The 24,121-nt window shown below is 37.5% G+C and overlaps 2 protein-coding genes across 13 annotated transcripts in view; both read right to left on the bottom strand.

Annotated features, from left to right (window-relative positions):
• Positions 1-12,540, bottom strand: part of kcnq5b (potassium voltage-gated channel, KQT-like subfamily, member 5b) — a 104,025-nt gene extending 91,485 nt beyond the window's left edge. Inside the window, exon 1 of one of the 2 annotated variants that reach the window (XM_046837231.1) lies at positions 11,483-12,540. In XM_046837231.1, coding sequence (XP_046693187.1) covers positions 11,483-11,769 — 287 coding nt within the window. In that variant the 5' untranslated portion in view covers positions 11,770-12,540. The remainder of the gene's footprint in view (positions 1-11,482) is intronic. The other variant, XM_046837230.1, reaches the window with a different exon arrangement.
• A 6,537-nt stretch (positions 12,541-19,077) lies between these two features.
• Positions 19,078-24,121, bottom strand: part of rims1b (regulating synaptic membrane exocytosis 1b) — a 58,603-nt gene continuing 53,559 nt past the window's right edge. For all 11 annotated transcript variants that reach the window (XM_046837023.1, XM_046837024.1, XM_046837026.1 and 8 more), the window contains 2 exons: positions 23,928-24,067; positions 19,078-23,651 (listed from right to left, as the gene is read on the bottom strand). In XM_046837023.1, the coding sequence (XP_046692979.1) occupies positions 23,433-23,651; positions 23,928-24,067 (359 nt within the window). In that variant the 3' untranslated portion in view covers positions 19,078-23,432. The remainder of the gene's footprint in view (positions 23,652-23,927; positions 24,068-24,121) is intronic.

The following is a 24,121-nucleotide window of genomic DNA, read 5'->3' as shown; positions in this document are numbered from 1 at the left end:
TTTTTGCAGCCAAATAATATATATAACGGCATTCGCTGAAAACAAATTTCATTATAGATTATTATCAATTTTATTGATTAGTTGCAGCCCTACCTGTTACATTTTCCTTTCTGTTCACCACAATTGTAAGGAGTGGTTATTTGACTTATCACAGCTGTCAGCTCAAAACAGTCTGGTCATTCCTCGTCTGATCTTTTTTTATCAACAAGGAACTATTGCCATCAAAACAACTTCTCAGTGTTTTTTGTTGTTGTTTTTTTGCACTATTCTGCATAAAAAAGTGCAGTGTGAGAAAGGAAATAAGCGGTTCTGATATACTTAAACGTAGCTTATCTGGCAACAGCTAGCCTACCAAAATCAAATCTCTGAGATCACTGTTTGGAACCTTAGATTGATTATCTGATTGTGAAGAACAGTGATACTGTATGTTCTACATAAAAATTTATTGTTTCAATCAACTTACTCTCCATGATAATAAAAACTGAACGATCCTTAAATGTGATTAAGGAAAAAAATAAAACTCAGAACAACTACTTTCTATCGAAACAGGATAGATAATTCTGATACATTTCTGCTATTATCATTCATGCAGCTCAACTTCATATACCCTCAATAAATTGTTATTGTTTCTCCTTTCAATAACGGAAACGATTTCATTCATATTCAACAGCGCGCAGGCACCAGTGACTAATAAACCTCTTCCTTATTAGTTCCTAATTACACATACATAATACATAAACTTTCCACTTCATAAAAAGCAGTATTTGCTCTTCCAGCGAAAAACAAATAACGACTTTTGGAATTTCAAATGCGCTCAAAAAACAGCCAAGAGCACCCATTTGAGTTTATAAGCCATTCTCGGATAGTAATATAATAACTAATATTTATTTCAATGTTTACTACAACTAGTTATAAATTGGAGCCTGGAAACCCAGTTTTGCTCCATCTAGCTTTCAGTCTGCTTAGCATGATAATAATAACATTAGAGTTTAGTCTAATCATCTAGGATTTTTACTGTTGAAATAAAAGTGTTGAACTCCTTTTACACCAGACAGTACAATCATGTCCCTGGAGTCACTCTATTAAAAGCCTGCTTGTAATATGAGAGTCACACACACCATACACACACTTGCTGTTTTCATTGACCCAGCACAATGTGTTATTCACACACACACACACACACACACACACACACACACACACACACACCACACACAGCTGTTTTGTGTAGTTCCCCAGCTTTGGCTCCTGTCCTCAGCTCAAAGGAACTCGATGTTAACCTCCCGCTTGTGCCCCCACCCCTTCCTCATGCACTGTAATTGGATTGTGCATGTGTGGTTTGTTTTTTATTGTTTCATAAAATTTCAGTGTTGATTTATCGCCTCATGTGTGCACCAATTACTCCCTCAGCACTCCACGGAGGTGACAGGAAAGTTGGCAGAACAAATATTGCTTCTACATCCAAGCATGCTGCTGCCACTGGCTGCTGCTTCACTCAGTCCATCTCTCTCTCTCTCTCTCTCTCTCTCTCTCTCTCTCTCTCTCTCTCTCTCTCTCTCTCTCTCTCTCTCTCTCTCTCTCTCTCTCACACACACACACACACACACACACACACACACACACACACAAAACACACACAGACAGCTGCAGCACAGTCTTACCTTGCCAGACCATCTTTCAGTGCCCCCCCCCCCACCCCACACACACACCAGCTTTTAAGCACAATACAGCCTACAGTATTCAACCTTTTGTAAATCCAGGGTGAGCAGAGGCAAGAAGTAAACAGCAATAAGAAATAGAAAACTTATTAAATTCTTTAATTCTGGCAAAGAATTCCACACTCATGCTTACATGGCTGTATCCATATGCAGAAATTATTAGTGAAGTTCAGTTTACCCTTCAGGAACTCAAACTGAGTCAACAACGCTTGGGGAACACCTCTGCATGACCAACCTCTGAACCACATGTGTAATCTGCCAAAGGAAGGGCACGACGTCAGCGGTGGGGTGGGACGATTACCCGGGTTGAAGAGATGCTGGTGAGCTATCTCCCCCCTGGCACTGCATCGTCCCTTAAGGACCCGGTACTGCCTACCAAGCCCCTTCGAACCTCCTTAACTTTGGTGGGCAAAGCATACACGGCGGCGGGACAGGCCAGTGGTTGACTGCACACCATCGCAGTCTTGCAGCCGTACCACGTGAACCTGCTTAAGGACCTGGAACGAAGGCGAAGTTATTACAAATTACCTAGAATTATGTTGTGCCACAGACCTATCTCTTCGGGCCAATAAGGAGACCATTAGGGCTATTGACTGGTCTATGGCAACCCTGGTGGCCGTTGAGAGGCACTTGTGTTTGACTCTATATGACCTCTGTGATAGAGACAGAACCTTTCTCCTGGACGCCCTTGTTGTGCTGACTGGCCTGTTCAGCGATGCTGTTAATACTGTTGTCGACAGATTCCAGGAGGCCAAAAGGCAGTCAGCGGCCTTCCAACGATTCCTCCTTCACCACTCTCATGGTGCTGCTCAGTGGGCGAAGGACCAAGTATGAGTTACCATAATGAGACATGGTGTCGCCGCTTGCACTCCCCCCGCCAGGGACTCTGGGCGATGCTCCAAGTTGAAGCCCAAGTAAGTGACAGATCTGAGGACCGTCATCTTCAATAGGAGGGCTTCAACAAAAATGTTGTTACCGATCAGAACCTCTGAGTGGTCCTAAGGTGGCTCTGGTCATTAAACAAGAAGTAGGTAGGAGGCCATCGAGGTGGTCCCTCCCCCCGACAGAGAGTCCAGGTTCTACAGCCATTAACTTTCAGTTCCCAAGAAGTATAGGGGGCTGCGTCCCATTTTAGATCCTCATCAGCTGAAAAACTCACTCATTAAGTTTAGAATTTAGATGCTCACGCTGAAACAAATCGTGTCTCAAATCAGGTCAGAGGACTGGTTTTTCACAATATATCTGAGGGACGCCTGCTTCCATATGCCCATTCTTCCTCTACACAGGAAGTTCCTAAGGATTGCTTTCGGAGGCAAAGCTTATTAAACCAATATCTGGTTCTTCTGTTTGGCCTTGCACTTTCAAACCGCACTTTCACAAAGTGTGTGAATGCTGCTCTGGGTCCTCTTAGACTCTAGGTTATCCGCATACTAAAATATTTCGACAATTGGTTGATATTAACTCAGTCGGAACACTTGGCAATTCGGCATAGAGATGTCACTCTTACCCACATAAAGGAGATATGATTAAGACTAAACGCCAAGTACAGAGGACCACCTATCTGGGTGTAGTGTGGGGTTTCGACCACAATGCAGGCACATTTGTCTCCTGCTCAGATCAAGTCAATCCTCACGCCCATTGAGAGTGCGAGAAGGCCAGTTACTCACTTTGAAGCAGTTTCAAAGACTGCTGGGTCTGATGGCAGCTGCGTTCAACATGGTACCGCTTGGCCTACTGCAAGGAGGGTTTTCCCGGAGGGCAACCTGCTCCACAGGATCAAGCTCATGCGGGCCTTAGACATATGGAGCAAACCTGGGTTCCTGTCACAGGGCCCCTGTGTTGGGTGCTCGCTGTCTCCGCATAACATAAACAACAGATGCCTCTATCATGGGCTAGGGGTGCTCATGAGTGGCCGCTCTGCCCAAGGTCTTTGGAAAAGGCCCCATCTCTTGTGGCACATCAACTGTCTGGAGATGCTGGCTGTGCTTCTAGCATTGAAGCATTTCCTTTTAGACCTGATGGGCCAACATGTGGTGATCCATACACACAACACATCCATGGTCTCTCACATCAACCATCAGGGGGGTCTGCGCTCTTGCCCTCTTTACAATCTGGCGTGATAGATCCTCCTGTGGGCCCAAGGGAAGCTGCTCTCTCTGAGTGCAGTATACATCCCAGGGCGCCTAAACCAGGGAGCTGACCCTTTTTCATCAACAAAATTTCAATGATCTGATATCATTGGTTAAAACATTCTTTTCTAGAAAGGATGACTATGAAAGTGCACCATGAAATCTTACAAATGGGTTTTTATCGACAAATAAAACCTTTTTTTACTCAAACATTACCAAAGTGACATTATTCTGAATAATAAAAATACATGCTTTTTCATGACAGCTATTCAGATGTCATATTACTGCCTACATTACTTGACTCAAGAATTTATCAAGAAAATTTAAGAAATCTTTTTATTTTTAAAGATTGTCAAAAATAACAGGTGTAAAAAAAGGATTTGATATGCTTTTATGTGTACTTTTCAAGTTTTATAAGAACTTTAAATGTAAGAAAAGTATTTATTAGTAATTGTAGCTAAGATTATAAATGTCACCTAGACAGAAAGCAAAAATTTTTTTTTACCAATTTACAGCACTCAATCATCTGCAAAGTTACAAAATGTGTCAGTTTAAACTCAATATATAAAAAGGAAAAGTCCAAGCATGTCACAAACATTTCTTTAAAAGTGATCCTAATCATATATGAAATGTATATAATGTAAAAGAGAATCCAATTATATTCAATATGTATGTTATATAATACTTTGGGATGTGCTGTTATATGAAAACAATCATAAAAGTTAAAAGACCTATAACCTGTTGACTGTTTTCCAATATCAGTACAAATTATTTATTTCACTTAAATCACAATACTTTTGTTGCCAATTCTGAAGTTTTTATTTATTTACTGAAGACCTTGACATCATACTTTTTATCTGTTTAGAGTTACACCAACACTAACAGACACCTTACATTACCATTAAATAAAAACACCCTGTGTATGATCGAAATAAAGAAATTATAAAGTATCAAAATGAGTCCATTAGTATTAACATATTATTTGGATTACATGGCAAATGATTAGCCAGTCAATATCATTTAACCACAATGTGGACTATATTTACCTTGCTTTTAATTTGTTTATTTATTAATATCTTGGATCTCTGTCCAACTATCATCTGTTCTTTTTTTTATTATTATTCTTAATCAGCTTAAATATATTCTAACTGCTATTTCCTCTTTTCTGTTTTCCTCCTCTAACTTCCTCCTGTCTATCACTCTGGCCTGATCAGTTGTGCAGAAGTTAACACACACACACACACACACACACACACACACACACACACACACACACACACACACACAGTACACAGTGTACACAGAGTGTACAGTCCTGCTGGTCAGTAATTTTGAGAAAACTTTCCATAATTTTGAAAAGAAAAATAAGACCAACAACATGAGTTTTGCTTGGCTCTCAGTGATATTAGCCTGAGGGACCAAAGCTAGGCCTGTTCTTCCTCACCAGGCCTCTCGTCTCTATGCGTTCTTTCTCACTGGTTATTAGGGAAAGAAGAGGGCAAATAAGGTTCAAGCTGAACCTGAGAACCAGTCAAGGAATAAGAGTTTGTATTCATAAAGCATGTCATTGCAAGAGAGCATCGGCATTGCGCAGAACAAACTCGCTCTTCAGTGCGATGGCTAACATGATGTATAATCAGTGGAAATTCCAATCCTGGGTTAGAAAAACTGCCATCTTTTTGGAAAACTGCTTAACTCTCACATAACCCGAGTTTGGACATAATGTGAACTTTGACTGGCTTCTACGTGCCCTGGGATAAATTTCAGTGGAGACAGAATGGGGCTGAAGCTACAGATATATCAGCTACACGTCGCCTACTGTTTAATTCTAGCTGATGTGTAAAATAAAATTGGGAAAATGTTGCTAAATACTGTAGCACATGATGGTGACAATAATAATTAAAAACTGATTTACCTGATATAGTTTTTGAAACATGAGGAAGTTTTAAATGTAAATTAAGTGTATATATTTGATTAAATATTCAAATGAATTATTGCATCAGTAAATAAACTTAAGGTCACAGTATAATTTTTAACTATAGCACTTATTTAACATTAAACCATACACCTGAAAGCAGGACAACTAAGGCTTTCATTCTTATTAAATATGAATACTTAAATATGATTTCTCTCCGTATTTGTATAGCCTAATCAAGAAGAAAGAATAATGAAAGCCATGATAGAAACACAACTGAAAATGACCCAGTAAGAGATCAGATATTTTGTTTATGGCTTTAACAACTGATTAATGATAGGGGCGACAGGAAAAAAAAAAAAAAAAAACTAAATACACAGCTGCTTGAGTACAACAAACTAAACTTGACCCACAATGTTTCAAAAACAACAAAGTTTTCAAGCTTGCTGCTTTTTCTTCCACCAGGGCTGGAATTACCAGCAATAGACACTGAACTTCCACAGCGTGGATGTCATGCTAGCCTGGTTGTTTTAGCAGCTGTGTAAAGCTGGATAATGCTGATGGTGATGACTGTTAGGACCTTATATTCAGAGGCACACTGTGTACACACACGCACAAGCACACACACACACACACACACACACACACACACACACACACACACAGAGACAGAGAAAAGAAGAACGAAAGAAAGAGAGAGAGAGAGAGAGAGAGAGAGAGAGAGAGAGAGAAACTCAATTACCAAACTGAATCAGAATGCACATGACCACTGGGTATGAGCGAGAAGCTGTTTCTGTTAGCATAACAAATGTTTGTACATCTTGTCCAAAACGGTGTAATGTCTTAATTATTCATGCGTACTGCCACAAGCAAGGACAGTGTATTCAAATTAAACAGAACTCTCATTCTCACTTTCTAATATTCGTTTAAAAACAGTATATCTTTGTTTATCGTAACACAACAGGAAGCTGTAGCGCAATGCTAATTCTTTAAAAGTGTGAACTTTTATTTGTTAATTTTTAATTTTATAGGAAAAATTTAACCTGAAGCAGAATAAACCCCACGTTGGAAATGTAAACGACTCATCATTGTGAAGTGTTGTCTGGTATTAGCATGGTACAAGCAAAATTTTCCCAGGGACTTTTATTGACAATGGCTTTCTGGGGTAACTATTTTATATATATATATATATATATATATATATATATATATATATATATATATATATATATATATATATATATATATATATACTGAATAAATGTTGTATATAATGTGCAATAATGTATACTGATAATGGTTCAGGAAATGAATGTTTTTGTCACAAAGTTAAAGCAAAATCAACACCAGTTTCTTCCTTCCTGCCTCAAGGTCACATGTGCATGGTGGTTAATCAAAACAAATGGTTTGAGACAAATTTTCTTCACATCTACAGAACATTTTATAGAACACTGTTCTTCACAACAAAAGTCATTTTACAAGTGTAAAATATCTTGAATATAGTCTAATCTATCTAGTATTTCTTATTTTAAAAAATATATTTTAATCCACTAAACACAAGATCATTAAACCTATTATTGGACAATATTTCTAATTTCTAGCTTGTAGGTTGCCAGATCATTCTGCCTATTCCTGAAATAAATGGTTAAAATGAGCAAAATAATCCACCTCTTGCTAAGATGTGATTTTTCTGCTGTATTACACAAATAATTTAAAACCAAAAGTGCTTGCTTGTCACCCAGTTACCAAAATTGCCTGACCCATTTCTAAAATGGTATGTTTGTGGTTTTGATGCGTCATAGTGGATACCCCTGTCAGCAAGCGCCAGGACAGCCCCGAAAGACATTGATGAAACCAAAAACCCGACAGCTTTCTAGCTAGGTGACATGGCTAATTTTGTTAAACCCTTCTCACAACTCTAGTGCAGTTTTTCAGAGCAGGATGACTTGCTTCTGAGAAATGGAGTGCATGAGAGCCATGCAGCTGTGGTCTAACCGCATTCATGGGTGTATAGCACGTAGTGATCTTTAGAGTTACCATACACAAGACAGCTTCTTGTTTGTGCTTTGAGGTGAGTATAAGGACTTCTGTGTGTCCATTTACTGTACCTCTTCTGCCTCTCGTTGTAACGGTGCTTTGATGCTTGAAATATTTGAAACCTTTATTGATCTCTAATAAGATTTCACTTTGCCTCTCTCTTTGTAGCTCCATCTTCAGCCTTCAGTTGCTAACAATAATTAATTAAAGGATTTCCTTTGGGAACAGAGTGCTAACCCTGGTTCTTCATCTGCTGCAAAGCTGGATACCCTATACCTCAATTAAATCTATATTTAAATTGTTAAATACTGCTCTAAAACTTAAAACTGCTCTAATGTTGCTACCTTACGGAAACTTCTTGAGGAATTATTTATCCCCGTTTTTTATCATTTTCAAAGAAGTAACAAAGGAAATCTTCAGACAGTGAGCTCTTATAGAGCCCGTCGGTGCTCTTGTTTAACCTGCATTGGAAGAAGCTGATTGTTTTGGTAAAGAAACTCATGACATGGTGGAAGTTGGTCTTTTTAATTTTGGCTGATGCTTTCATTTAAAATGGCCTACAATCCAAAAAAAAACTGAGCCGAGTACAGTCCTGAAGGGATCATTAAGTGGAAACTCGGATTTACACAGTTTTCCATTTAGCCTGTCATGTTTTGCATCCAACTATTTCTTCTATATCCTTGTAGCTCCAGTACAAAAATAAAAAAGCCAACGCTGGACGATATTACATTTGGGTTAGACGGAAAAATAGTGCGATTTGGTTCCTTGCCAAACTCTTTCTTTTTTTGTGAAGCACGATCTGTATGAACTGAGCTGAACAGGAACAGTGAATATATTGGGTATTGGGTATATATTGGGTATATGTATGATTGATTAACATTACACTCGATGGAAAGAATACAAGAGTATCAGTGTATCAGTGTCAGTCTTCACACATGTGCTTGCTGATAATGAAATTCTTCTTCATGACTGATTTAAACATCACTATTGATTCACAACACTAGCTTAGCTCAGTTCCTTAGCTTTTTACCAAGCTCCTCCTATGCTAATTTGAATGTGAGCACGTGCTTTGCTTCTTTATGGTCACCAAACCATGGCGGTGTTGGTGTTAGCCAATATAGGTTTGAAACCAAATCAAGGAACAGTGATTACATGCAAACAGGCTCTGATTCCTCAAAATGACTTTGAGGCCTTTTTGGTTTGAACCTAAACTTAAAGCACATATGACTTACCACTTAATAAGTCATCAAGTGTTACATTCGGGGAGTTTAAAGCTAACTATAAAATAGCATTCTAAAGCATATCTTATGCTCTGCATGACTCGTCTGTAGAACCACAGCAAAAACATTGTTCCCAGCAACACCAGCAAATCCAAACTTAGTATGACTAAAAAACTAAACCAATTAATCAGTAAATTAAGGATTATTAACTTTACCAACAAACTGAACTGTGTCATATTGTTAGTTTACACTAGACAACTATCTCGTACATACAGTATTAATTGTTAATGGTGTATTGAACAATTTACAGTTCATATTGTGGATCTGGCAAGTTGCCACTTTTGGGGCTTTGAACAAGGCCCTTAACAATTCAGATCATGTTTATGTATGTTTGTTAAATTATAAATGCAAATATGGAAAAAATCTAAAACCGGCTGAAGGAAATGTATGATATGACACAAAACCATTATGAGAGTCTTAAAGCAAAGAGGGGCTCATACAGTTTTCATATCTGAGTGGCAATTAGATGGGTTATTTCATTGTACTGAGTAGATTTCTCGAGGGCAGGCCATTTTGGGTTTTAACTGGGATCATGCATGTCTGGGGGCATCTCAACTGCGTAATTGCATCCACTTCATCCCAGCTTTCTCTTAAGTGAACATTCATCACCACCTTTTTTCACCCCCTGTAGTCCTGCTTCTGCTTACCTCCTCCACATTTCTTCTTTCGCTCTTACTCAGGGCATTCCTCCTGAAAAGTGAAAATCTACTCAAAGCCTGCACTGCAAACAGCACAGCACATTAACAAGAGGGGAAGGCAGGTCTTACAGCTCCACGCTATGTAAAGAATTAGCGCACATGCACCGCTAAGTCAACAAAAATGTAATATGTCTTCTGTAAGTCCCTGAACAGTAAGCCTGAGACTTTGAAGCAAATCCTACTGTATACCTACATCCTTTTCCTTTATGGCTCTATCAAAGGGGGAAAAAGGTAAAAAAAATAAATAAAAATAAGCAGGCCATGATAAATATTCCTCCAAAGAAGAAAATCCTATCACACCGAATGCAGATGTTCTACATAAAAGAAGCCAATTGGACCATTTTTTTCTTTGAAGCATACCTGGCTTTTAAAAACTGAAAGGTGCTTCAAAAAAAGATGGATGCATCTTTTGTGTCAAAGACAATTAACTAGCATAAAGCGCATCTTCACCAATGCTTCTCTATGAAGCATTCAGCATATGATGTTTGAAACCTTATGCTTATAATAATACATACATTTTACAGTAAAAATATTCATTTGTACCAGCTTTAACGTTAGTCTGTACTCTGTCAACATCTGTTCACGTTTCTTTTTTTTGCTACAATTGTTAAATGAGTGCAAGAAAAGCTTAATAAATAAACAGTGTTAGTGGTATGTCATGTATGTGGGATATGTATATGTTTTGTTCTGTACTGTATTTCATACAATCACATACCTTTTACTTTGGTCAAAATCTAAATGCCCCTTGACATATAGCAAAATTCCTTTATTAGTCTGACTAATCGTACCTTCAGATCCAGCTCTGAAGATCCCCTGCCTTGTGTTTTTCCCCTGCCTGAATCACATGAATCAGATCATCACCTAAATATGAATCCCTTTGGCAGTTTGGTCAGGTAGGTTAGAAGAAAAAAGTTTTCTCTTAAATTTTTCAAAAATTCCTATCATACTGTAGGATGTAATGTATTCAATTCAATTCGTTTTTATTTGTATTGTGCTTTTAACGAACATTGTCTCGAAGCAGCTTTACACAGATAATGTGGTGATAAAAACAAATAAGATGTTCTTTATAAGTGTAAGTTTGTCCCTGATGAGAGAGCCGGTGGCGATCAGACCCATGAATGCATCAGACTGAATGTATCAGACCCAATCCCCATACACACATAATCTAAGGACTGATGCTGAGGAACAGCAGCATAAAAGCCTCACCATCTCCTGCTCTCAGATAAAAACCCTCTCAGATTTTAGTTGAGGATCCTAGTTGTCTGAGGAAGGTGTGTCAGAAAGAAAGGTATCAAACTGTGCTTTTGATCTTCACTTCGATTGTGTGCTTCTAGGATGCATTTTTTTTATAGTTGTAAAGTGATTTGAGGTGCTTCACTTCCAAAAGTACACAACATGCAGCTCTACAGAAAGAACATACAAAGTGAAATTATCTTTGATAAAGTAGTTTGGTACTTTTCTAAGAGTGTGCATGCGTTTTTTCTTTTTCTGGTATAGCTTATTATTATTATTATTATTATTATTATTATTATTATTATTATTATGATTATTATTATTATATATGTATTTATTATTGATGTTCTTCTTCTTCTTCTTATTATTATTCCTATTATTATTGTTTTTATTGATGATGCAGACCCGGAAAACATTTTTTTTTCTGCAACAGGTTGAGGTTAAACAAAAAAAATCTAAACTTGGGACTCACACAAGCGCGTGATAGACGAACGCCCAGGCGCGCGGTCGCTCGAGCAAGTTGTACAGGCAGTTCTGCAGGCGGCGGTAGCGCGCGTTCCTGCGGCCGCTCTGCGCGCCGTACACCAAGGGTTTGCCAAGCAGACTGAGGCGGGCGCCGCGCTCCCCGCGCTCCCCGCGCCGTCCGTCCGCGACCGGGCGCCGCCCGATTCCGCCGCCCCGCTCCACGTCCTCCGTGCCGCGAGTTTCGAGGCGCACGCCAACGGAAGCGCCCTCATCTCCCCCGCGGTCTCGTGGCATGGCGTCACCGGAGCCGGCCGAGAGTGCGCGCCGGATCGAGCGCGCGGCTCATGCGCGAGCCGCCGCTCACTCCTCCACTCGCACCTTCACGGCGAAACAGAACCCAAAACAGCTTTCCCGCCGGACGCACCCGGCAAACATGCCCCCTTGAAAACACTTCACTGATCGTGTTTCTTTTCCTCCTCCGCCGGTTTCCTCAACTGCAAACACAAGCGTCCAAAGTCTTTGAGAAGAGCTTTAAACTCGGTCTTGTCTCCTGGGTTCCTCAGAGCGCATCGATGCCGCGTGTCTGCGCCCAGTGACTGAGAAGCGCGCGCACAGGAAACGGATCTTACAGTGTATGCCAGCACGGCTTTGTGCTGCAACGCTGCTTCTCGTGTGTACACGCGCACACGCACATGTTTTCGAACGTGTTTACATCCTACTGAACCCGGTAGCTCGAGCTCTTTGCAGGTTGTGAACTGAATGCGATTTTCTTTTCTCAGCAGCTTCCAGACTGCAGAGATGAAGAGGTGAAAATGTATGGTCTATCAGACAATCTGACTTCAGAGAAAATCTATGCAAATATGTCTATCTGTTCAAACAGACTAATGAAAACGTTTAAACATCAGACTCCGTACATCACGTCTTTACCACGACTTGCCCCGACTCTTCTCACGTGAGAGAGTGTCGGAAATTGAAGCGTATAAAACCTGTATTATATACTGCACTGCACAGCATGTCAAAATACAGTTCTACCACTGCTGTACCAGATCTACACATACATGCCTAAGACCCTTCAATAAAAATACCCAAATCATAAAAAATAAGCTGAGATCTATCTACCTATTTATTGCCAAGTTTGTTTTCTTTTAATGTACCTATTAATTAAACACAAATGATCAAATCGATCTATCTATCTATCTATCTATCTATCTATCTATCTATCTATCTGTCTGTCTGTCTGTCTGTCTGTCTGTCTGTCTGTTCATTGGTCATTTTGTAAGCTTGCCTATAAATGAAATTAAATATTTGAAATCAATGAATCTATCTATCTATCTATCTATCTATCTATCTATCTATCTATCTATCTATCTATCTATCTATCTATCTGTCTGTCTGTCTGTCTGTCTGTCTGTCTGTCTGTCTGTCTGTCTGTCGGGCGGGCGGCGGTCGGTCTGTTTATTGCCATGTGTGTTTTCTTCTTTTACCTGTACATGAATCCTGGTGCCTCAGTAACAATAAGTAATCATGTAATAATTTACTTTTTCACTTAAATCTATAATTCGACTGTTTTTTTATCACAATAATGAGAAAACATTTTTTTTAACCACAAACGAAAAAACAAACAAAAATCAAGCAGGTCCCTGCCAAACTTTTTTTTTTTGCTTTATTTCAGGCCCCACATGCTTCAGTCAGCAGCAGTAGAGACTGGAAGACAAATCGTTTTTTCCTTGTCCAGTTTTATCAGCTACACTCTATAGGTTTGTGATCACCTGACCATTACACCTATAGTATACAATATGTACTTTCTGAGCAATATGTATTTTTATGTTAATTAAACCTGTGTCTATTATAGTAGCCTTCATTGCTACAAAAACGCCTTTCAATAAATGTTTAAGCGTAGCTGTGCGGATTTGTGTTTATTCAGCTTTGAGTATTTTTCCAGATCATCCCAGAGGTTTTCAGTGTGGTTGAGCTCAGGACTCAATGCAGTGAGTCTTCCACTTCAACTTTTCCAGCCCTTGTCTTCACGGAGCACAATTTCTGCACAGGAGCATCATCATGCTGAATCAGGTTCAGGCCTCTTAGTTCAAGTGAAGAGAATTTGAGTAAGCTTAATAAAATCATTAAATATAATGTTGTGCTTCCAACATAATGGCAAATTCATATGGCTGTGGTGGGCAGGTATTGGTTTACTTTTAGCCATAAAGTGTATTATCAGTTTTTAAATCCTTCAAAGGAAACAGAGTGATAATGATCTGCAAATTCTGAGAGCCAAAATCAGAGCCAGATCTTTTGATGCTTTACACATATGCTAGCTTCAGCTATTATTTCTAGCTTAGAAAAGAAAACCAGCCTGTGGATGGAAAGACATGGAGGGAAAAGTCCATAGAAAGCACCTAGCCATCCAGATAGTGAGTTAGCAAAACATTATTTGATAATATTACTAGGTAACCTGGTATGGCTTTCTGCTAGTTTGTGAGGATGACTGAAAGATGTCGATGCAATAAACTAAACCGAGCAAGAAAATATAAATTAGGTCAAACACATTAGACTAGATACATTAGACTCTTTGAAACTGTATAACATGATGGCATCCCTTGTTAGTGTTCAGACATCATTTTCACAACAGCAATTTCACTTGACACTGTATATAAAGTTCACATTAGTTCAGTTCAGCAGTTTAAAATATATCATTTAGTCACGCTTTTTTTTTTTTTTTAATGGTGTACTTTCAGTTACCCTAAAGCGGAAGCTGTGTGTTTCAGTTTTACTTTTTTTCGTTCACTTTTAAATCAGGAACAACACACTTCCTCTACTGCGATAAAGCATTACAATCTGATTTCTCATCATTATATCAAATGCATTACATCTCCTTACAGTAGTTATAGCAGACTTTACATCCATTTGGGGTGTTCTAGTAAAAATAATTGAGTAAAAATGTAATTTTTTATTACAATTTTTTATATATACAGTATAAGGAAAGTGTATTGGAGTGATGCTTTGTGTCTCATTAGTGGAGTGAGCTCGTCTTTTTAAGGGTTAAACTGTTTACCCTCATTTCTATTTCCTTTTGAAAAGGTAAGGAGGCCAATCTATTAGTTTAATTTATCTAACTATATAAGCAAATCTTGTTATTAAAGAAATATACAGCTGTTAAGAAGTTTACTAATGCGTATGTGATATTTTTGACTGATGGTTTTATATTTCTGAAATTGCATGTTTCCCTTGTTTCATGTGGCACAGCATATTTTATGTATTTATGGTTTTATTCTTTCAATTTTTTGATACATGCAACATTATTCTTTGTCTGTCATATGTTGCAGTTAAGCTTTGTTTCAGTGAGTGTGTGAACCATGAGCTTACTATTAATCTACAGCCACACCCATATTATTTCCTGTGATAATTTGTTATATATTGTAATTTTGAAGTTCATATATATTGAACAAAGTGGTTTTTCCTTTGTGAAAATGCTGTTGCAGTGCTGTTGCCACTGTGAGAGTGGCTGAATTAGAAAAGAACTCTAATAAAAGTAAACTGCTCTGCTTGAGTCAGCAACGAGTCTTGGTGTCCTACTCATTTATCCATTAACAGGAATACCATAGGGAGAACACCAACAAAGAGGGTTACATATACATAAGGATATGTTACTAATAATAAATAATAATAAAAATACAATAAGTCAATAATCCAGGTTACTTGCCAAAATCCAACATTTTAAGAAATGTGCAAAAACAGATCATCATTCATGACCTCATCATCGGGGCTCCTTGTTGGCACCAAACACATGCGAAATATTTATGTTCTCCTATAGTTTTTGTGTGAGAAATCAATAAAGACTGAGAATGCAATTGTGTTAATGAGATTAGTTTCATTTTATTGTTGCTAGCATAGTAGATTGCTATTTTTGTTTGACTTAGCAGGGAATTCAAAAGCTGACACTCCCAGCATCGTTTCAGAACAAAAAAAATGTCATGATTTCAAGAATTAATTTATTTCTCATATGTTCCATACATTAGTTTAGTAAACCACCACCTGCTGATTATGTTTTTATTAGCTGCATGTGATTTGTTTCCTACTTACAGATCTTTCAGTCTAGTACCAGAGTTATGACCACCATTTTCCTTTAATCCATTGTAACTCTCGATGTGACATAGTGACTCTCAAGGCCCTTTTCTTTCTCTAAAATCCACACTTACATGTTCGAAACAAATCGAGTATCAAAGAACCTTTCGTTAAACAATTTCCTTATAATTGCTAATCAATTTCCTAAATACAACCCACCAGAGCTGAGTGCATCTCCTTAGTCTAGAGAGTAATCTGTCATGCAGGGACTTGATCTCAGTGAAAAGACACTCGAGTAATAAGGTGCTAATTGGCAACATTTGGAGCTTAATGAGCCCCTGGAGCACATTCATGCTGGCTCATCAGACGCCATAACAGAATGGACGTTTACGGATGAAACGGCTGAAGAATAACCCAGAAAAAGTTGCCAAACGGAGACATTGCTGATTGCATAGGGTTGCTGCAATGCAATGATGATGGCCCTGGAGTGCTTTGAAATGCTTGAACTAATCCTCCAACACACATCCTGACAAAAGCCTGCCATCTGCTGGTGACTGCAATGGGATGGTGGATCGCTTTACTGTACATTTGCAAATGAAATGGACAAAACATTGCAATGAATGCCGTGATTTGTTGCATTTCACGTTTTTTTGTGTACCTTTAAGGCAACTTCGGGTCAATGATGTGAAAGAATGTTGACACAAAAAAGTGACGTTCGTAGAAGAAGTCACAAATGTGTTCAAGAGAGAATGAGGGTTTAAAGCAGTTCGAACCAAAGTGATTAGTGTACAATATTCCAGTGAAAAGACATGCCTTTGTTCAAGAAATAATAATAATAGTTAGCATCAAGAGAAATTGCCGTGATAAAAAAGGTATAAAACATTTGTTTGGTATGTGCTGTAATAATCAAGTACTGTACAAGGTGGTTAGAATGCAATTGCTTCACATCACATTGTTTCAACCCTCCTGGACTGCTTACTATTGCTTAGTACTAACCTTACTTTAGTCTCTTCATTCCTCCCACACTATCACACAGTATTTTAACCAGTTGCTTGACCCACAATCGGTCACCTTGGATAAAGACAACTGACAAATAAATAAAATATAAAAACAAATGTGTTTACTTCCTTAAAATCCCAGGATACTAGTGGTCCAGTGGGGCCAGACTTACATTCCTCCATCTAATAACTACTTACATTTCCTATTAGTTTTATGCTGCACATAAATTCAGCAATGGCACTCCATTAATGGAAATAGTACTTAAATAGTACTTAAGTATAAATTGGGGTTTTTTGGATTTGTTGTGTTTTTATTCCCCACATTTTTTATTTAGATCTTCAGATGACTTCTAACCGATCTAGCTAATGACTTAACATGTATCAATTGAATGACCTTCTTGCATTTTATTTACATTCCAGTTTAGGGCATTCAATTAAATGAATCAATTTAGAAAAAAAATCTATTTCTATTGATTTGTGAAGGTTCATCTACTGGGTCCTACATGAACTTACTGCTACAGTATGTATCTGTGTGCTTTCCAATCCCATATGCCACTAGACATTGAAACTGAGACTGTGCCCCCAAGCCCTGCCTCAGTAAAATACAATATGTGAAGAAAAGTATTGGGACGACCAACGTTTCCAGCCATTTGTGGTTCTACACCAAACTGTTACCACAGTGTTTGAGGCAAACAATTGTATAGGGTGTTTTTGGATGCAGTGGTATAACATTTTCCTTCATTTAAACTATTAGACTAAAACCTGCTCCAACAATGTACACAAAGCCAGCTCCATGAAGATATGACTTACACTAGTTGGAGTGGAAGATCCTGCTATAAAGCTCTGGCCTCAACCCTACTGATCACGTTTGAGATTAATTGGAACACTGACTGCACCCCAGGCACCTTCAACCTACATCAGTACTTGACTTTACTAAACACCTTGTTGCTGAATAAGCACAAATCTCCACAAGCACACTCCAAAATCTAGTTGAACATCTTCCCAGAAGAGTGGAGGTTATTATAACAGAAAATTTAATGTGAAATGGGATGAGAAAGGCTGGAGAAAAAATAATCGAAAACTTGATCATTTAAAGGTACTGTACATGTTGAGGCAAGTTTTGCAATTTCCCAAGACTACATATTTAGCTAATCCTGTTTTTTCGAAAGAATTCAAATTCTTTAGTAAATATAAATCAAATATTTTGATTATTTATAAATATAAATTATTTATATTTATAAAAAGTTATATAGCATACATGAACAAACTTACCCAGATTGAATGCTTTAAGAGGTAAAATGTGTGGTTGCTAATAACCTCAAATAAGTAATATTTTTAATTGGTTTTATAAAAAAAAAAAAAAAAAAAAAAAAGAGCTTATTAATGAATATAAACGTTTAAACTTTCAGTTAAGTACATTCTTGGTTGCATGCTTCCACATTTAATTAAGTAATTGAAATCTATAATTATACTTAGCTTTATAAATACAGTAATTTCCGGACTCACCCATATATAAGCCGCACCCACTGAATTTGACAAAGATTTTTATTTTGAACATAAATTAGCCGCACCTGTCTACATTGAAACCAATGAACTTTACACAGGCTTTAACAACAGTGTCTGTTACACGGTGTAACACCTTTAAGAGCATAGCGGTATTTTGGGAATAGCCTGCCGCCGCATTTTTCCGCTATTACTGCATGTGTGCAAGACCGAGGAATATGTCCTTATTATTTTCTGATGCTCATTTCTAAGTTTCTTTGACTAACCTGTAACGCTGTTGCCAAGAAATATAAAAAAGCACAAGTTTGGAAACCTGTCTGTGCTTATATGATTTCTGTTGCAACTGGAGTTAGCGAGCTCTCCCTTCACCCAGACTCAACGCGTTACAACGGCTTGTATCTAAACAGTAGCCTACCAAGAAAGTCATTGTTCACTGTCTTCCTCCTTCCTTTCACAACTATTTCTCTCGGGAGTTTATCTTTTGGCATTGTCGTGCGTTTAAAAAAAACTTTTTTTCTCCCGATGCCGTGCAGCTCAGAACACAGGTAAGGTGCGTTTTTTCGTTTCCGTTCGGAAATTTCATTGGTCTAATGTTATGGGGTTCAGTTTTTTGGCTTGAAGTTTGTGAAACCGGGAAAAACCCAGGAAAAATTCATAAATTAGCCGCTTCGTTGTTTAAGCCGCGGGGTTCAAAACGTGGGGAAAAAGTAGCTGCTTATAGTCCGAAAAATAGTCTTATAGTTATTCATGACTTCAGGGGGCTAAAGGGCCATATAATGCCTAAGAAATGAACAGTACAAAATATTCCTTCCACACACTTTTTTATTTGGAAATAATAAAAATGAACTTTTTTTTTTATATAAAACATACACATCATTTGAGCCACATCTTTTTACAAACAAAAGTGTTGCAAGTGAATACTTTTTTTTATTTTTTATTCATACTATAATTTTTTTTTTCTTGACTCATTTCAGTGGAACATATAATGTAAGTTGTAAACAATCAGCGTTTTTTGTGTGTTTTCGTTTCATTTTTTTCTACCCAGTAATACTGATAGTCAAATGAAAACTGGGCTTGTGTAAAAATAAAAATAATAATAAAAAAAATGCAAAATAACAAAACAAAACAAACCAAATTTTTTTCCCTCCAATGGACGCATGTTGAAGTGAGAGTCTTGCATTGAAAGCACAGAGATGGTTGTGTTGTGACGGAGCTGAGCATTGAGTCCTGACGTCACAACTCGGCTCCAGCGAGTCAGTGGTACCTTCGAGAACTGAGACATCTTTTGCAAGAAAATCCTTGGCCCCTTTTTTTTTTTTTTTTTTTTTTTGCAAATATGGCTTAACCGACTTAATGGTTAGTTCATATTTACAATCTATGCACATTCAGTGTTTTTTTCTTATTTGTATTGTGCATGTCTTATTATTATTATTATTTCACACCTGTTCAGTAAGCTATGTGTCACTCTAATTGATGTATAATTAGCTAATCTCTGTCCCTAGGAGGTAAAGAATCATTTACATATGAGATATTTGTAAAAGAAGGAGGTTAGGTTATGATCAGTATTACAGTACAGCACATATTCCCTTCAAAGGGATTAGAAAAGACAAAAATGCAAGGAAAAAAATTAATAAAACATTCATCACCGGAATGTAGGACAAGTACTGGAGGTTTTTTTTTTTTCCGTGGATCTGAGAGTGAATGGCTTTAGATTCTTAGTTTATCTCTTCATTATCAAGTACAAGCAAACTGTACAAGTACATGCAACAAACAAGCTGGCCTACTGTATGTGGAACTAACACAGGTATCTATTTCTGTAGCTTTATTTCTTTTCTTTTTTTGTTGTTCTATTTTGTTTGTTTATAAAAATGTATGCATGCAGCTCGAAACAGGTCATGCTGCTCCGCCCCTTGGGAGGGGCCAGTAGCCTGGCAGATGATTGGCGTTTGTAATTGCAATGACAAAATTGGATTGGTCACTTGAACATTGCACAAGAGCATTGCTTATATGAGCATTAGATAAAATAAAATAAAAGTATGACAAATCAACACAGCTAATTCTTTCCCTTCTTTTTTTTTTTTCTTTTGGAACTCTTACCTACTTTGTAACATTTATTTGCTGCAAAAATAAATAAATAAATAAATAAATAAAATAAAAGAGCATGAAAGTTCTTGTGCTTGCATTTGAACAGCAAAATAGTATGTGCTTTGCATAAAAAAAAAAAAAATCCAACCGCATGCATGTGGAAATAAAAAGCAGATAAATCAATAATAGTCAGATATAATAGAATATGTGTTATATATTGCACCATCTTATAAGGTTTACCAAGTCTTGAACTAGATTTCTGGAGATAATATAAACACTATATTTATATAATATTTTGTCCTTTTGGTTACTGTATATAGAAGTTAACGCTCACTTCCAGACAAAAGGCTCCATTTATACCTTGCATTGATTGATTTTTTTTTTAATGATCAAAACATGATCGTGTTTGCTAGGGATGCATCAGTACTGATATCAGTACCCCAAAACCAACAGTGAATACCATGTGACAGTATATGTCATTAGTGATAATAAATAGACGATATGAAATGGCATCAGTCTGGATGTATTTTAATAATAAATTATGACATAAAAAAATTTCTACAATAAGACTGATTTAATAAAATCCTCTGCTCACTACATTTACTGTTCAAATGAAGGAAAACATTTAAAAAATGAAAGCAAAAAGCACAAGGAGTTCATTGCAGCACCTGACAGCTAAATGGAATGGACCATTAAAACCTGATTGCTTAATTTACTAAGTAAGAATTTTGGTATCAGTATTGGTATTGACAAGTACCAGAAAAAAGTGTACTTTTACTCAGTTTGATGCATCCCTGGTATTTGCAACCAATCTTTTCAGCAAATGAACAAAAAAAATCCTTACATTTAAGATCTTCTTACCTGAAAACACTGTTCAGTGCTATGCTTGCTCATCCACCTCGACTCGATCTTTGTGCTACGATATCAATCATATAATTGGATTTCAGACTTTAATTTTTTTTTTAAAGTAAATCATCTTACTTAGCCTTGATCTTTATGTTATGATTGTTACTGTACTTAATTAGTCATCAAAACCAGAAAAATGTAGGGCTTTCAGTCCCTACGCCATCAGAAAACAGATTGTCTCCATGTTTTTGAGGTGCTTTCTTTCTTCTATATATAATCTGTATAATAACATCACTTCACATTCACTTTAACATCAATTCACTATAAGGTGACCGTTAAAGTAAAAATGGCAAAACTGATGCTTTTGAGGATTCCAGTATTTTGAATAGATCTCTTTTGGACAAACTTTTCAGCATACAGTATATATAAATGAAACTAAAGAATGTTAACAAAAATACCTTTTTGTGAATTTTAATTAGACGGTTTATCATTTGGTAAAAAAATATATGGATGGTTGCTTATGTACTCTTTAAATCTGCATCAAATTAAACATCTTCTATAACAGTTACTGTAGGTCCGGTTCCTAAAACAGAAACTGGGTTTGCTTTTTCAAATCTGTAGCAATTTTGTATATTTTTGGTTGGTAAACTTCTGTCTATTGTGTGTTAAAAAGTTGGCTGAAGTTTATAAATTCGAAATGTCTGAAAAGTCTTGTGTTGCATGTTTAGCTGCTTTGCTAAGCTGCTAATGATTCAGTCTATTCGTGCTATTTGTTGTTTTTGAATTCAGTCAAGCCATTTGACTAAATTTATGACTCAAACCTATAAAAAAAATCAAGCCTCAAATCAAGCCTTTTAGCAGCAATTGAAAAAAGTTCCTATGATAAGATTAGCTCATGAAGATCTCGCTATTGTGTAGTGTTTTTTTAATGTCTCAGTATTCACTTTTATGATAAAACAAAGTTTTGTTACAACACAATCTGTTATATTTTAATAGTTCTAATCAATATGTTAACAGCTATGACAAATTTTCACAACAGTTACAACAACAACCGTCATACTGACAGCTAGATCTTTCCAAACTTTCTACACTTACTCGGCTGATGCTTGGCACTGTTTACAGTTTAGCAGTTGAGGGTTAAAGGTGTTGCTCAAGAATTTTGAAAGAGTCGACTTGGTGCACGGATTTGAAGTGTGATCTGAGATTCCACTGCACTTGTAGCAAGTAATTAAATGCATGTTGGATTATAGAATTGAAATCAAAAATAGATGAAATGTTAATGCAAGGTGTAAATGATCTTTTGTTGGTTGAATATTTCTTTCGATCTGACGATGACAATTAAGAAGTGCTTTAGTAGTGAAATCAAGGAATGCCTCAACCAAAAATAGTAACTTTCTAATAGAATGGAAAGCCAGTGGTGACCATTTAGAAAAAATAAATAAATAAGATTGTGCTGGTCTTCACTGCTTTTCCTTATCTATTAGGCATGTTAATATTTTTCTGGTGACGACTTTCTTGTTGAATCGCAAATACGCCTTTTTGGTCCTTGACGTTTAGAACTGTGAGTCTTTGGTCAATGTGGCGTTTCCGAAGTCTGCAACTGAAAAGTTACTGTACACTATAGACCATCGGGACAGCTTGAAAGGTGTGAGAGCATATGGAAAAACCTTCAGGTGTGAATAGAAATCTGTATGAGAATGCAAAACTGATGTTTTTGGAAATGTTTTTGGAAACACATTTTCTCAAGATTTTTTTCCCCTCATTCTTAGTATCATCACCATGCACACAGTACAATTTGTAGACAACACAATCCTCATAACGTGTGTGCTAGAGGTATGAAAACGAAAAGAAATCAGCTGAAAGAAGAAACAAAGAGGAAACATTGAGGAGAACGTTGCCTCCGTCATTTGTGGTAAACATCCTGAAAACAGTAACGTTTTACAGATACTGGACTGTAGCCCAGGGTCCTCGATGTTTAGGCACCGAAAAGATAAACTGATAAAATCCCTTTTTAGAAAGGCCCTGCTGCTTTCGAGGTCATAACCTATTGACTTCCAACCTTTGCTTATACAGTACAGGAGTCTCTATAGAGACCCCACAATCTCTTGGTCAGAGGTCATCATTGTGTATGTAGGTCAGTACATTCTACGTACATTTCTTTTACAACAATTGCAAATCACCCTGCTTTAGTTACTCTAAGTTGATATTAAATTGCACTGTAGCTCCACGGCTGTAACTTAAAATCAGCAGAATGCACAGGCCTTGTTTTTGCCCAGACGCACAAAAGAGGGGGGGAAAGAAACAATACGAACCCAACATAATCGACAGGGGTGATTGTCATTTTTCATCAAAGCTTTGTCTTTTGTTCATCGCATTATTTTTTTCGCTCTGCCTCTGATTGTGGTCCTGTCATGTCTTCAGTTGATCCTCTGGAGTGTGGAGTGTGCTTTGTAAATCACTGCACTAGGATCGAACCCCAGCAGGTCCTGAAGAACTGTCCAGAGATGTCTGGGAAGCTCGCCTAGTCAGAGATGCTAGTGTGGGGTCTACTAAAGAGGAGGGCGGGAACAGTTTGTACCAGCCAATTACGTTGCTGGCCAGGTCTAACTCCTCCAATAGGATTTGTGCTACTCCCATGAAGGATTTGTGGTCCATTCGTCCGTAATCTCCCCAGACAATGACCTAGAAGGAAGTTAACAAATGATTCTGATAGCTTTTCAACTGATCAAGCAGCCATGACAAACAAAAAGAGACATACAACTTACCAAACTACAAAAATAGCAACTAAAATTCAAATCATAGCTAATGCCTGACCAACAAATGACATTTAAATCGGCACGAAAAAGATTATTCTGCGAAACACCACAATAATCCAGTCTGCGCCTGCAAAACGCTATATCAATTGGCCTTCTCCTGTAGAGCTGTGTATTGTTATTTAAACGCAGAACAATGGCCCACCTGTAACACTTTCCCTTGTGGACTCTCTTCAAACTGCAGGGTCTGCTGGTACAGCGGGTCCAACGTCTTCCGTGCAATCTTTGTTTTCTTCTTGGCCACATATGCCCCGTTTTCCAACAGGTACACCTTTACGTAAGGAGCTGAAAGCAACAAATACATGTTTAAAAATCTCCCTGAACAGTGATAGCTGAACC

This window comes from Silurus meridionalis, chromosome 24 (genome assembly GCF_014805685.1).
Source record: "Silurus meridionalis isolate SWU-2019-XX chromosome 24, ASM1480568v1, whole genome shotgun sequence".
Taxonomy (NCBI): Eukaryota; Metazoa; Chordata; class Actinopteri; order Siluriformes; family Siluridae; genus Silurus; species Silurus meridionalis.
This window is presented reverse-complemented; position numbering and strand designations above follow the sequence as displayed.